General features: G+C 45.2%; 1 protein-coding gene across 4 annotated transcripts in view; it reads right to left on the reverse strand.

The window, feature by feature from the left end:
* Window positions 1-13,459, reverse strand: part of SORCS1 (sortilin related VPS10 domain containing receptor 1) — a 394,451-nt gene that overhangs the window by 242,715 nt on the left and 138,277 nt on the right. For all 4 annotated transcript variants that reach the window (XM_087823933.1, XM_087823932.1, XM_087823934.1 and 1 more), the window contains exon 2: window positions 13,118-13,185. In XM_087823933.1, coding sequence (XP_087680059.1) covers window positions 13,118-13,185 — 68 coding nt within the window. The remainder of the gene's footprint in view (window positions 1-13,117; window positions 13,186-13,459) is intronic.

Genomic DNA, 13,459 nt, shown 5'->3' on the forward strand with positions numbered 1-13,459 from the left:
CAGCGGTCATTAGAAGCACTTGGTGTCAGCAAAAGTCCTACTGCCAAGGTTACTACAGGCTGCGATCCACTGGAGCCTGGGAAAAGGGTAGTCTCCGCGTTACACCATTTGTCTGTTACGTTTTTAAGAGACAGGTCATTGGGATTGCTTTCTGCAGCCCCCTAAAGAGGAAATTCCCATGCATTGTAGGAGGAAGAGCAGAGTTTAAATTCTGACACTCCTTTGAGGTTAGAAGTGACAGATTCTCAGCAAGGAGAGTGACAGTAACAAATGGAGAGCAGGGTGATCCAGAAAGCTGGGAAATGATGGCAATGTAAGTAAAAAAAAAAACACCCCAAAACCAGTATCACAATAAATAGTAATCAAGTTCTAAGGATTTTCAGATCCAAAATCCCCTTGCTCCACCAAAAAACAGAACTTATTTATCAACCTGTAGGCACAGGCATGGCTAATCCAAGTCGCCAATTATTTCAAAGGGTATGTGTTTGGCATACAGCAATGAGTATAAATTTCACAGTTCACATGGTTTTGAGTTAGAGATGGGGAAAGACAGACTTTCGTGAAGTCATCTATTTCTTTCAAAAGTTAAAGCCAAGTTCACACGGGCCTGACTCAATGTTCTTATTTGAAAGGCGTGATAAAGCAGGGCATTCGAAGATAAATTCTTTTCAAAAGCTCTTTTAAGTCTCAGTCCCCAGAAATGCTGGCAGAAAAAATATATACATTTTTTTAAAAAGAAAAATAAAGTCAGTCCTGTGCCTTTCATGAATTGATTGCAGCCCGGGCTTCTGCAAGCTTAGCTAAGAAGTCATAATCCTCCGCAGTCACAGATTGTCTGAAACCAATAAACCAAAGGTGATGACCTTGCTAATACTTCCCAGCAGGAGAAATAAAGAAAGCGGTGCTGAGGAATCTCTCTCCAGCACAGCAGCACAGCAGCTCCCTTTGGGAAGAGGGGGCCGGAGCTGAAAGTGCCCCGGCCCGATGCATGAATGGACAGTATTTCAGAAACTTCACCTGGATAAGGAAACGGGTTTCCTAAGACTCTACTAACGCTACTTGCTTCCCTCTTGTCCTAGGATATAAACAGCAAAGCCCCTCCCCTGGGTGCCGGCTTCGCTGATACACAGAGCTCCCTGGCCAGGGCTCACAGCGAAGCCTGGTCTGCAGTGATGTCCCGATCCCCCGGCCTGAAGTTAATTCTCTGGTGACAGCACAGTGTGCCCTGCTCAGGGTTCACTCAAACGGGCTCAACGTTACATCTGTTTATAAACAACGCTCTAATGCGAACAGAAGGAAAGCCAACTAAGAGACACTAACAGAAACAGACTCCTGTTCCCTTCAGCCTCGGGCCAGCTGCCGACGCTCACGGAAGCATCGCTGCAGACGCGCAGCCCGACGCGCTGATTTACACGCTGACATCGAATTCATAGCTGCCACCCCCGTGATGTGCGACGGCAGGCAGTGAGAGAAGGCCTGACATTTGAGTACACTGCCTTCTGTTAGCCTTTCATCGCCTGTGGTATGCGGCATGGAACAAGCTTCGCATCAGTTAATTAGCCCCACAGATGACGCGGGGAGTTTATTAAAACCCTCTTTCCCCAGCGCGTTTGCTCCGGTGCTCCTTTCCCCAGAACGCCTCCTACAGGCCAAGAACCGTACTTGCTTCTGGGGATACACAGGGAACTAAGACAACCAGCAACCCTTAACCTAGTCCTAGGAAGAAAGGGCTTATGGTTCAAAGTGATATATTCAAAAAGGAAAGGATAACACAAGGAACGCTCAGTGCGTGAGCAGTGATTTATTCCGTGCGGAAGAGGGTGGTCAGGAAAGAAGTCACGCAAGAGATGGTCCGTGTGGGTTTCAAAGCCTGGGCTCGGGAGCCAGGCTGCCTGGGTTCAGCTCTTCTCCACTGCTTGGCATTCTTGTGACCTTGTGCACAAGTTTCCTCATCTATAAAATGGGTATAAGGATGGTCCCCAACTCACAGGGTTATTGTGAAGATTAATTTAGTTGATAGAGTGCTTAGAGGAGTGCCTCGCACATTAATAAATCATCAAGATTAATGTCTATCATTATTTATTAGGCGAATCAAATGAAAGGCAAAAGACGACTAGAGAAGTACACGATCCAAGGTTTCTGTTTGGTACTACTTAGTAGGTGGAGCATATTTAACCTGTGAGTCACAGTCATCCTACGAGATAAATACTATTACAGCCGTGTTTCTGGTGAGGAAATGAAGTGGAGAAAGTGGACCGAGCCGAGATTCGCCCAGGCAGCCCAACCCCAAACCCACATGCTGATCTGTTTATGGAAGGGCCTCCCAAGAGCACATGCTGTTCGGCGGAATCTCCAAGGGGTTCACCATCACTGGGAACATACAATGATCATTTTACTAAGAACTCTAATAAGCCGAGTGATCAAAGCCAAGGAATATAAATACCCAATAGAGGAGGAATAGGAGATGCCAAAGGCCAGGTCAATTAAAAGCCCCCAAAATTAAACTAAAAATGAAAGAAGCTTAAATATAAATGGAGCAAATTTGGGACTAGGGCTCCAGAGCACACGGTAGGAAGAAAAACAAATTTTAAGTTTAGAAAAGGTGACCAGAAAGGAAATTGACTTCATTTCAACATGATATGTGGGCTGGCCCCTCTCTTCTGACAAAGGAACCCACAGTGACTGCCAGATGTGGTTAATATACAGGTCTTAGGTCTCAGGTGAGGAGCTTCCTGGAGGAAATCTACCATCACTAGAATTGAGAAGGCTGCTTAGTGTTCCCCAAGGATGTGGAGGTGAGTTGCCATGTGTATGTCTGGAACTTGGGGGACCTGACGGCAGATCCAGCTGTCCCACACACATGCAGAAAAACAGCAGCGCCTTCTCCTCCTGAGCTCAGTGGATTGCTTAGAGCAGCTTAAATAAAAGGCTTTTCTGATTAACTCTACCCACCCTGACCAGCTCTCTTTCACAGAGTCCCCTGGGGGCTACAGAGGCTCTAAGTTTAATATAAAAAGTCACACTTCTCTGGATATTATTTCTTAAGTGTTCCTTAGGCTTTTGAACATGATCGAACTGAGGGACCTGCTGTTTCACTGCGTGCCCTCCCCAACCCCTAGTTTCACTTTTTTCTCTATTTAGCTCAGACCCCCTCATTGACTGTTCCAACCCACTCAGTGCCTCTCCCGGACTGCGTAGCCAGCTGCCTTCTTGAGTGTTACTCTAGGCTCCCTGGAGCAGAGCACAACCCTCCGCTGGGATCTAAGCATTGCCAGCCCAGCACCTGCGTGTCCCTGAGCAGACAGTCCCTCTCCATGTCCACGCAGCAGCTCTTCCAGTTTGCCAAGCCTCTTCTGAAGTCCATTTGCCACTGATCTTACAGCCCAATGCCAGGAGCTCCCCCAGCTCCGGTCTCTCAGGAAAGCTGCTCTATGTGTGCCCCCTCTTGCCTTTCTGCTTGGTGGGAGAGATGCCTCCCCTCTTCCTAACCCTCTCCCCACCCTGATCTACCATGGCTAGAGAATTCCCCTGGGTAAGGTCACATTCTTTCTGCCACTCGATTCTCTACCAGCTTTATTGCCTCCTAACTTTTCCTATATTTTCAGTCTCTCCCCACTGATTTCTCCCCCCACAAATCACGGTCAGGGTTCTCCACATGTAAAGGAAGGAAGCCGTCTCATGAGTCTATGACCTCTTTTATGCAAAGTCACACTTCTTCCTTTATTTCCCTTTACAGCTTCTTCCATCAAAGAGTCATCTCCATACCCCTTTCTCATTCGTTGGCTGTAGGTGTTCAGTAGAGATCAGGAGAGCAGATGTAAGCATTAAATAGCCTCACTGTCAACTATAGTCTCCAAGGCAAGGGCAGGAGAGTCACTGCAGACATGTCTCTTCTTCTCGCCTTCCCACTCGTCCAACTGGTCCTACTCATTTTTACTTTGTAAGATCCATCGGAATGGCCATGGCCCCCACATCCCGCACTACATTCTTTCGTGCCCTAAAAAGTCAGCTCCCTTCCAGCTCTGACCTCTTACTTCACTGGCTACTGTGCTCATGGTCAACAGTTTTGCTCTTTTCCAAACAAATTGTCCACATGAGACTAAGATCACTTTTTCCCCCTAAGAATTTCATTTCATCCAGTGTTTCCCTTGCACTAAGCCTTTCCATGATGTATAATTTCCTCTGGAAATACACAGCACAGAAAACTATGCGTTTTTATGCAAAAATAGCCATTTCTACTCTTCCAAAATCATCTCCAAATACTCTGTGCATACATAGATTGTACTGCAATCTTGTGTGGTTTCCTCAATATGCCATGTTATCAGCACCTAAAGGTGCCTAGAATACAGTACAAACTCAAAAAATAAGCAATCAGACTCCTTTACTAATGTTCGTTAAGATTCAAATCAGGTACCCTTTCATCCAGAAAGCTTCCCCTTCCTCAGCCCAGAGTATATCATGGCCCCTCTATTATGGCACTGGGGACACTATATAATCTCTCATTCATTTATCTGTCTCCCCCCCCCCCCCCAGACTGTGAGTTCTTTAAGGGCAACAATCAGACTGTATTCATATTTGGCTTCAGACCATTTAGCATGATTCCAGGTATGCATTTATTTATATAATTAATTTAACAAATCTCGCTTGAACCTCTATGTGCCAGGCACTTTCTTGGGTATTTAAGATACGATGGAAAGTAAGCTGGACAAGATCTCTGCCTTCAGGGAGCTTATGTATTCTGGTGGTGGCATTAGTCAGTAGACAAGTAATAAATAAAATCTACGGATCATGACACATGCAGCGGCTAAAATAAACAAAGAGCAATTGAAGAACAAAACAAGGGACTGCTTTTTAATAAGGTGGAGATAAGTGGCTTTTTTAAAATAAGGTGGTTTTCATGGTGGCACCTACAAAATGAGGATGACCTAGTCGTGTTGATTGGACAGTGAGACTGTAGGTTGCTAGAAGGTAAGAATTAAATTGTGTGTGGGGCATCTTTTGAAAGTCTTAAGGCCCAGTAGAGAGCTCCATATTCAAAGAACATTTAACCCCTCACTGTTTGAATACTTATTAATAATAAGCGCAAGTGTTGACATCAAAGGACAGACCACAGCATCAAGTGAGTGGGAAAGCCCTCTGAAGGGTAATGAGGATATGGAAACAGTTGGCTCCTATTAAGAAGTTGGATGGCAATGATCTATATCCCAAGTAACTCCACAGACATAAAATCTACCATGTGGCGTTCAAAGGCAATGTAGTGAAATGGGAATTAACATTCTAAATACTCCCTGAATCTAGGACCAGGTCTGATATTAGGATGCAGGTTGACCTGCCTTTTCTAGTAAAATTTTCTACATTTGTTTCCTGGGCTCATATTGGTAAAGTTACCTTCTAGAACATCAGGGCCATGACTCCACATCCTCACTTGCTAAAAGGAAAAGTGAGGAACTCAGCAGAGAGCCAGTCACTGAGGCAAACTAGGAGGGCAGAGGTGCAATCTGAGGTGCAGAGAGACATCAGGATGGCCTGCAGAGTCTTTGGGCAGAATATAGCCAGAACCTTGTAGAAACAGCCTTCATGTGGGTGTGCAGGAAATATCTGTAAATATTCAGGGGCCTCCATGCATACAGTGTGCTCTATGGACACAGCCACATTCCCTGACCGGCATCACTGGCTGAGTTCTTACTCTTTGAGTACAATGTTTTGGCATTTCATAAGATCATGACTAGCTCCTTCTCATTTTAGCACATTATTCAAAACAATATCATGGAAGGCATGAGGTCAACAATTTAGGATATAAACAAATATAAGACACAGAACTGACTTTCAGAGACCCTAAAACATTTCTTCATATACTGTTTGTAAGCAAAAAAACATTTAATGATACTTAATATGTGCCAGGTTCTATTTTAGGTGCCAAGAAAATAGAAATAACTAAGACAGGGTCATGGTCTTTGAGCTTCCAGGCTAGGATCTAAATAGATGAACATCAGCAGTAACTGGTACCTAACTTTTACACTGCCTTTGCCATCCTTCTAAATCATCCACTGAGTGTCCACTCTTCACCAGATTTTGAGGAAGGAACAATTTACAACTCTTATATCTTTATTTTCAGTATTTAGTACAGTGCCAGGTATAGGATAGGGGGCTAGTCAATGTTTTTAAAAGAAACCAAATAAATATACATCTGATAACCATTATAAGACAAAGTTACATAATACACTACAGGTTCACTGAGGATGGAACAATGACCTTTGCTTATGGGGAGAGAGAGAGGGAGGTCAACATTGCCACAGAACAACAGACATGCTCGGTATCACTAAAAGTCGGGGAAATACCTCTCAAAACACACTGAGATCAAGATGCCATTTTCACTCAAAATTAGCAAACTTTTAAGTATTGGAAATACCCATTGCTGGTGAAATCGTTGGGAGACGTATAATCTGCCATTGCTCATGAGTACGTGAACTGCTCCAACCTTCTTAGAAAGTAATCACAGGAATCTACCAACATTATAAATGCATTTATTTTGATACAGCGACATCACCTTTTGCACTCTAGAGTACTTCACAGAGAGAAAATTACCAAAATGTAGGGAACCTGCTTACAAATACATTTATTGAAGCACAATAAGTAATAGCAAATATTGTGGAAAATTAGCTCAAGATCCATTTAAAAGGTAATGGAGAGAGAGTGTAGCACAGGCATTAAGAGCACACGCTCGGGAGCCAGCTCTTCCACTTACCAGCTATATGACCACTGGGCACATTACTTAATTTTTCTAAGCCTCATTTCTCTGATCTATAAACCTGGGCTACTGGTGCTGCCTGGTTTATAGGGTTCTTATGAGGATAAAAAAGCCCTAAGAACACCTGAAGCGCTGCCTAAGCTAACTGAGCATGTAGTCATTTAGTTCAGTACACAGCATCCACTCTATCGGATGCGTATACACCTGACCCATTTTTTTAATGTATCCCTCCGGACAGGTACCCAGGACCCATTAAGTGACATAAGTAGGTCATCAGAGTCCTAGGAATAGTTACGCCTATTTTCTTACACACAAATGTGATCCTGATACGTGTATATATCTGCTGGCATTTTGGAGTCGGGTCATAACCGTATGAACAGAATCACCCAAAACTCAGCATCTCACACCTCGGGGAAGCTGGGTCTGAGTGGGAAGTAAGACAGCATTAACTTTTCTTTTTGTCTCTTCATTGTTTGGCTCATTATAATCGGCATACATTCTCTTTTTTATTACTTTTTAAAAATAAAGGTAAAGTTTAATAAAGTAAATGTGTAAGTCGAGGAATCACAAACTGCTCTGTGGGACACAGTTATGGGGGTGGGAGCCAGAGTTACAATGCTTGAAAGAATCCAGAATCCCAAGGACCAGATCCAAAGCCCCTCCTCACCCCACGGGGGCCGTGGCTCCTCTGGGGCCACTGGGGCGGCAGGAAACACGTGCAACATGCTGAGACCATGTGAAAAGGGCCCTGCTGCCAGGAAGGATCCCACTCCGGCTTTATTCCCTCGGTTTTAGGGTGGGTATCCCTGCTCTCCAGCCTTGTCTTCGTAGTTGACAGAAAGCTGGGTTTTGTAGCAAAAACTCCTTCTGGGCAGGGACTAACCATCTGTCCCGAGCTTTCCCCCGGGTGACAAGCAGGAAGGGAAAAGAGACCCCCAGCTGACAGGAACCACCCCGGGGCTGGCAGAGTCACCTGTGGCAGGTTGGCATCTGTCAGCCGGAGCCCTGTGCTCTCCCGAGAACCCTGGCCACAGACGCGGCAATTGTCCCCACAAACGCTGGGACGCATCTCAGTGATCACTGCGAGCCACACCCAGAAAGGTACAAAGTGGCACAGAGGGCAGGCTCCCAGTGCAGAATCAGACAGCCTAACCCATTCTCCCGCCCAACTGGAGCCATGTGGTTCTCTGCCTCCCCCCCCCCAAGCAGGTGCTGCTGTTTGACTAGTGCCTAATTTTAGAGATCTGTCAGGGGACTGTTTGTGTTTCATGTGGCTCTGAAAATAAGACAGCACTGAAACGGAAAAGGAGTCGGCAAGTGCATCCCAGAGGGGCTCCGCAGGCGTGTCCCTTCTGGACAGCATGCTGTGGCCCTCCCAGGACGGCCCGGGCCTTTCTCACCGGCTCAGCCTCCCCAGCGCAGTGCCGATTACCCTGGCAGCAGACGGGAACGGACGAGTACACTGCTGCTCAGAAATACTGCATCCAGGCCTGGATGTTTTAGTTATCTCGGCCCTTAAGCTTACCTTGCTTCAATATGGTTAAACCACCAGCTCTACCAAATCTCAAAGCTTAGTCCACGGTAAGGTGGAGAAGATTCTGAGGTGTAGTTAACTGTTCTGCGTCAGCTCGGCCCCCTTCCGTCTCAGGCTGACTCCCGCTGTGACCAACAGCACAACACAAAAGCAGATCTACAACCTGCTTCAGGATTAAAGTGCAATCAGTGACAAGACCGACTGGGAGTGAAAGCTCATTCACTCAGTACAGCGGCATCTCGCTCTGCCATCCGGGGCCCGTTGACCCAGCGAGGCCTAAAGCCCTAGGACATCTCCACAAGGTCAGCTGCCTCTTGTCCTCTCCGATTATAACAGCCCAGAGGGATTTGCCACTTGCCCTCTGTTAACGGTTTAGCCGGTCAAGGTTGTAAACAAGGTTGTAAACAATTTTTCAGAATGGAAAAATGAGTGTAAGTCTTTGTTGAGCAAGAAGCCATTTCTGAGTTGCCCAGTGTTTTTCAGGAGTAGGGCAAATGCTGCTCAGAATGTCATAGTTCTTTGAAAACTAGATACATCTGAGATTAAACTTGTATTTGTGCCCTGGCCAGGTAGCTCGGTGGATTAGAGCATCATCCTGATAGGCCAAGATTGCAGGTTGGATCCCTGGTGAGGGCACATACAAGAATCAACCAATGAATGCATAAATAAATGGAGCAACAAATCAATGTTTCTCTCTAAAGTCAATTTGAAAAAAGCTTTAAAATTTTATTTGCTCATTTGCTTAGGTATAGAAAGATCAACCATAAGGCAGATGGGACTCTAGAAGATAGATACGCAGTGAAATGATTAAAGTTTATTAACTAGCATCCCTGTAAGCGTGTGGGCTATTATTTACTGACTTGTGACACTGAACGCTCTGTAAAAGCACATTGAGAGGGTGCAGTAATGCATGTTTAGCACTCAGCATCGTGCCTGACGCATAGCGAGTGGTCAATAAAAGCTAGTTTCTATCATTGTTGTCAGTATTGCTGTGATCACCAGCTTCACTGCCATTATCGTTAAACCAGCAAGGTGCTGGGTCTAAGGACTTAAAGCCTAGTTGAGAAGAGGAAATATACACATAAGCAAAGTAAAGAGGCAATACTGATATTTTTACTACAGCACTTACGGTTGTACGACAGTTTGTCAATTTACATTAGATTGATCTTTTTCTGGGACCTGGGAGCTCTGGGTGGCTGCTTAAGTACCTTATCCAATACAATTACATATGGCAGGTTGCTCGCAAGTACACAGACCCCTCTCACTTTAACTTCCCACAGACCTTTGCCCCCCTAAACAATGAACACCCACCTACCTTCCCTCCCCTGGACCAGAACAATAAGAAAGACTAACGGAGTTCATCAACTTATCTATATTGAATAAATGAATGAGAAATAGAATTTTATGTTGACGACCACGCAGTAGATATAGAATTGGAGTACTCACTGGTCTGGTTCAAAATAAGATATTTACTGAGCACCATCTATGGCTAAGTCCTGCACTCAGTGCTGTGGTGCCATGAAAATCTCTAAAAACTGGCCTGTGCCCCTGCCAAGCCCCCAGTTTTGGGCACAGAAAGGTTTTCTAAAAGTACAAGCTGGTGTAGGAGAAAATGGGTCAACACTTCAGCAGTCTGCTGTCCTTCAAGGAGGTCGGAACCAGATGACTAGAACCATGAGCAGCTCTCCGTGGATCCCAGCCCTGACCCACCCTGGCCAGTCCCACGTCTCCTCTGTATTAGCACCCCAAAGGGGATCCCTGAAGACCAAGACCGAAGGCAGGTACCGTGAGCTGATCAATGCAACTCTACCAAAGCCCTGTGAGTATTCTAAATATTATTCCTTCTTCCCTTTTTTCTTTTCTAAACTATATTTCCACGGAGGCATGTATATATCTATCAAAGCACTAAAGCAAGTAGTTCTAATAGTGGAGATTACCCACAGTAGTCATTTGCCACATATGACATGTGACACATACAGCCAGTGACTACTGTGGGTATGTTAGAAACGTAAATGCATGTGGGTATACTATGTGTGTATATGTGTATGCATGTATATATGTATGTATATATGGGTGTGTGTATATCACATATGTATATGTGTGTGTGTGTGTGTATGCGTTATGTATGTATGTGGCCTCTCTGCTATATATACACATATATATCTTCCAGTGAAACTGATTCTAAGATTGAAAAGTTAGGGGGTCATTCCTGCCACACTCTCCCAAGCTTAAGCCCCTAAGAAGGGAAGCCTGATACTACTGAAATACGATGTCATTTTTATTTCAATCACCTCCTGCCTTAAGATCAGAAACGTACATTCTTGCTTGACTAGGACACAGGCAACAATGTCCCATCAGAGAGAAAGAGACGTTGAACATCAGCTTCAGCCACCCAGGACGGGCTGGTCCCCATGTCCCTCCGGTCTGCGCTTCCCGCTGCTCAGGCTGTTATAGCTGCTAAAAGCCTGTCCCACTGTGACAGAACTGTATCTTTTAATTTCCCGAGACGCCGAGTACACTTTACGTGGCAGGTGCACTGAGGAATGAAGGCTGGCTTTTACTTTCATGTATGTAAATACATTAGGGAAATCTATCACCAAAGCGCAAATTTATTCCGAGTCACTGATATTCTGATAAACGGGGACTGAACTTAAACAATACAGCAAGTGTCAGGCCGCTAATGCATTAAACAACTCTACGTTTTGAGGTTCTACCAAACTTCCCACACTTTCATTCAGTTACTAATTTCCTTGTGATATAACCTCTGCATAACTGACTTCCTTGTTGGGGAAGGAGTTCAATAACCTAAATGCCTGACAAGTTAAAAAACAGGATCTAGCCTTTTCCTTGGTCTACTAGAGACCTCCTAAGGCACAGAACAATTGATTTGGGGCTACCTGTATATACTGTCAAGCCTAATGGAAAACAGATATCAGGTGAAAATGTAATGTAATGAACAATCCCCTTCCAGGGTACGGCAGATTCCTTTGGGGCTTCTATCCAATCCATGATCTTCGCCTTGTATGACAACCGTGTTCCCCAACAGCTGCTGCAGGCCCTGCAATCAAATCGCTACTATGTAAATCAACCTTCCCCTCCCAGTCATTGTTGACTATATCAGGGGTGGAACCTGACACAGATGGGGTGACTGGAGTCCTTTCCCCTGGACCCCAGTGCTGAGACTGAGAGCGGTAGCGAGTCTTCCCAGTCACATAAACGGACAGGTGACAGGATGCCCATTAATCTTAAGTAGAGGACACCCACTAGTTTTTGTCTGCTCAAAGACCACTCCCCCCTTTTCTGTTATTAGTATAACCACTTCTGCTTAGTTGGTGTGTGTGTGTGTGTGTGTGTTGGGGGCGGTGGAAAATCAGAAGTGGTATTTAACACAGTTAGCCACTGTTATGATAAAGGCACTGACAGATCAGAATAATATAGGAAAGGGGCATGAGAGCTATATAAGTTAACTAAAGTCAAAGAAAGTTAAGTCAGGGGCCTGCTACATGTTGCCTGGCAGGGAACTTGGCTGACCAGAGTTGTAGGCAGATCACAATGAGCCTCCAGAACAAAGAAAATTCCTGCAAAGGCTGATTAATAGCTCCTTACCCATACCTTACCAATTACCCATACCCTACAGAGAAAACAGACCACAAAAGGTACCTTGTAAAGGTTAAAGTTAATCCCAACATTTTTCTCCACTCTGTTTCCCCATATCAGTACTTTTCCACAGATACTACACACAGATAAAAGCTCACCCTCTAGAGACAGTTGGGGTCCCGCTTCTCTTGTGAGGAGAGTCCCCCACTCTGTCCATGGAGTGGCTTTTCCTGCTTATCCTGTCCGCTCAATACACTTGCTTCTGCTTTAACCACTTGTCTGGCTTCCCTCTTGGATTCGTTCCTGAGTGAAGCCAAGAACCCCTTTGCCTTGGGGTTTGAGTCTCTCTTAGGGACTTGCCCCTCTGGTATCAAGAACAGACTCGGGACTTCACGGCAAGCCAGTGATCACTGAATAATACCTCTAGGGTAGGTCATCCTCTCCCAGGTTCCCCGATTATCGTGTGACCCAGGCTTGACCAATCAGAAGCAGTGCTCTCCCGGGCTTCAGAGATTGGCCTAGATATGACAGGCTGGCAGAGTAGGCTCATTTAGAAGTGAGATAAATAAAGCAGATTTTTAAAAACAGAAACAACAAATTATACAGTCTCCAAAACAAACAAACAAACCAAAAAAATGGAGACAATAGTTCCCTGGGATTCTAAGGACTTTCTTTTGTGCTGGTATCCGAAGAAATAGTCTGCTCTTAGAGGACGTGTATCCTTCCTTTGAAAAGTATTTATTGCACACCCTATACGTGTGAGGAAATACAGTGTGAAACCCTGAGATAAAGGTGTGCATGTAAGTGTGTGTGCACACCTGCGTGCTGCTGAGCTCTAGGGTCGCAGGAGGCAAGCCGAGAGAGTACTGTATGGGAGCATGGCTGGGTTCTGCAGACCTACAAGTTGTGCTGATCTCCTCCGCAGGGACACCCCCATTCTTTCACTTCTGCTCCATTAAGCTCACAGATCAGTGAGAACTGTGGGAACCAAAACACATAAGGACAAACTAATGAACAGTTTAGCAAAAAGATCTGACTGCAACCAAAAGGAGGAGTCTATAAAGAAGGATCTGGCCCACCTGCAGATAAACCCCAACCGTGGCGAAGGGGAACAGAGAGCAGAGGTAGGAGCTGTACAAATAACCAGTAACCTCACCTGGAAAAAAAGGGGCTGGGGGAGAGCAGCTGTGAACATGTTTAAATAACACTGTAATCATTAGCTCGGTTTATCTACTTACCTCCAAAGCGAGCTCTCCGTGATGCTCCCCAGGTTATAGTCATAGAGCTTTGTCAAAATGAGAATCACCTGAAGGCAAAAGAAGAAATCATGGTTAGTCTCAAACAATTACAATCTCATAGAAGTGAAATGGCCCAAGGGAGGGCTTAGGATTCCTTTAATGGGCGCTTAACATAATTGAATGAATTGTTACTGCCTTCTCTTACACTGACTGGGGAAGGGTTTGCCAGCGCCTTCCATTAAACTGCTCAAGCCTGATCCCTTCCCCAACTTTCTCCCTCCCACTCCCACCTCAAGAGCTACCTGACACTCCAGGCATTTATCATCCTGGTGAGCTTAATAC

This window comes from Miniopterus natalensis, chromosome 14, assembly GCF_054644295.1.
Source record: "Miniopterus natalensis isolate mMinNat1 chromosome 14, mMinNat1.hap1, whole genome shotgun sequence".
Lineage (NCBI taxonomy): Eukaryota > Metazoa > Chordata > Mammalia > Chiroptera > Miniopteridae > Miniopterus > Miniopterus natalensis.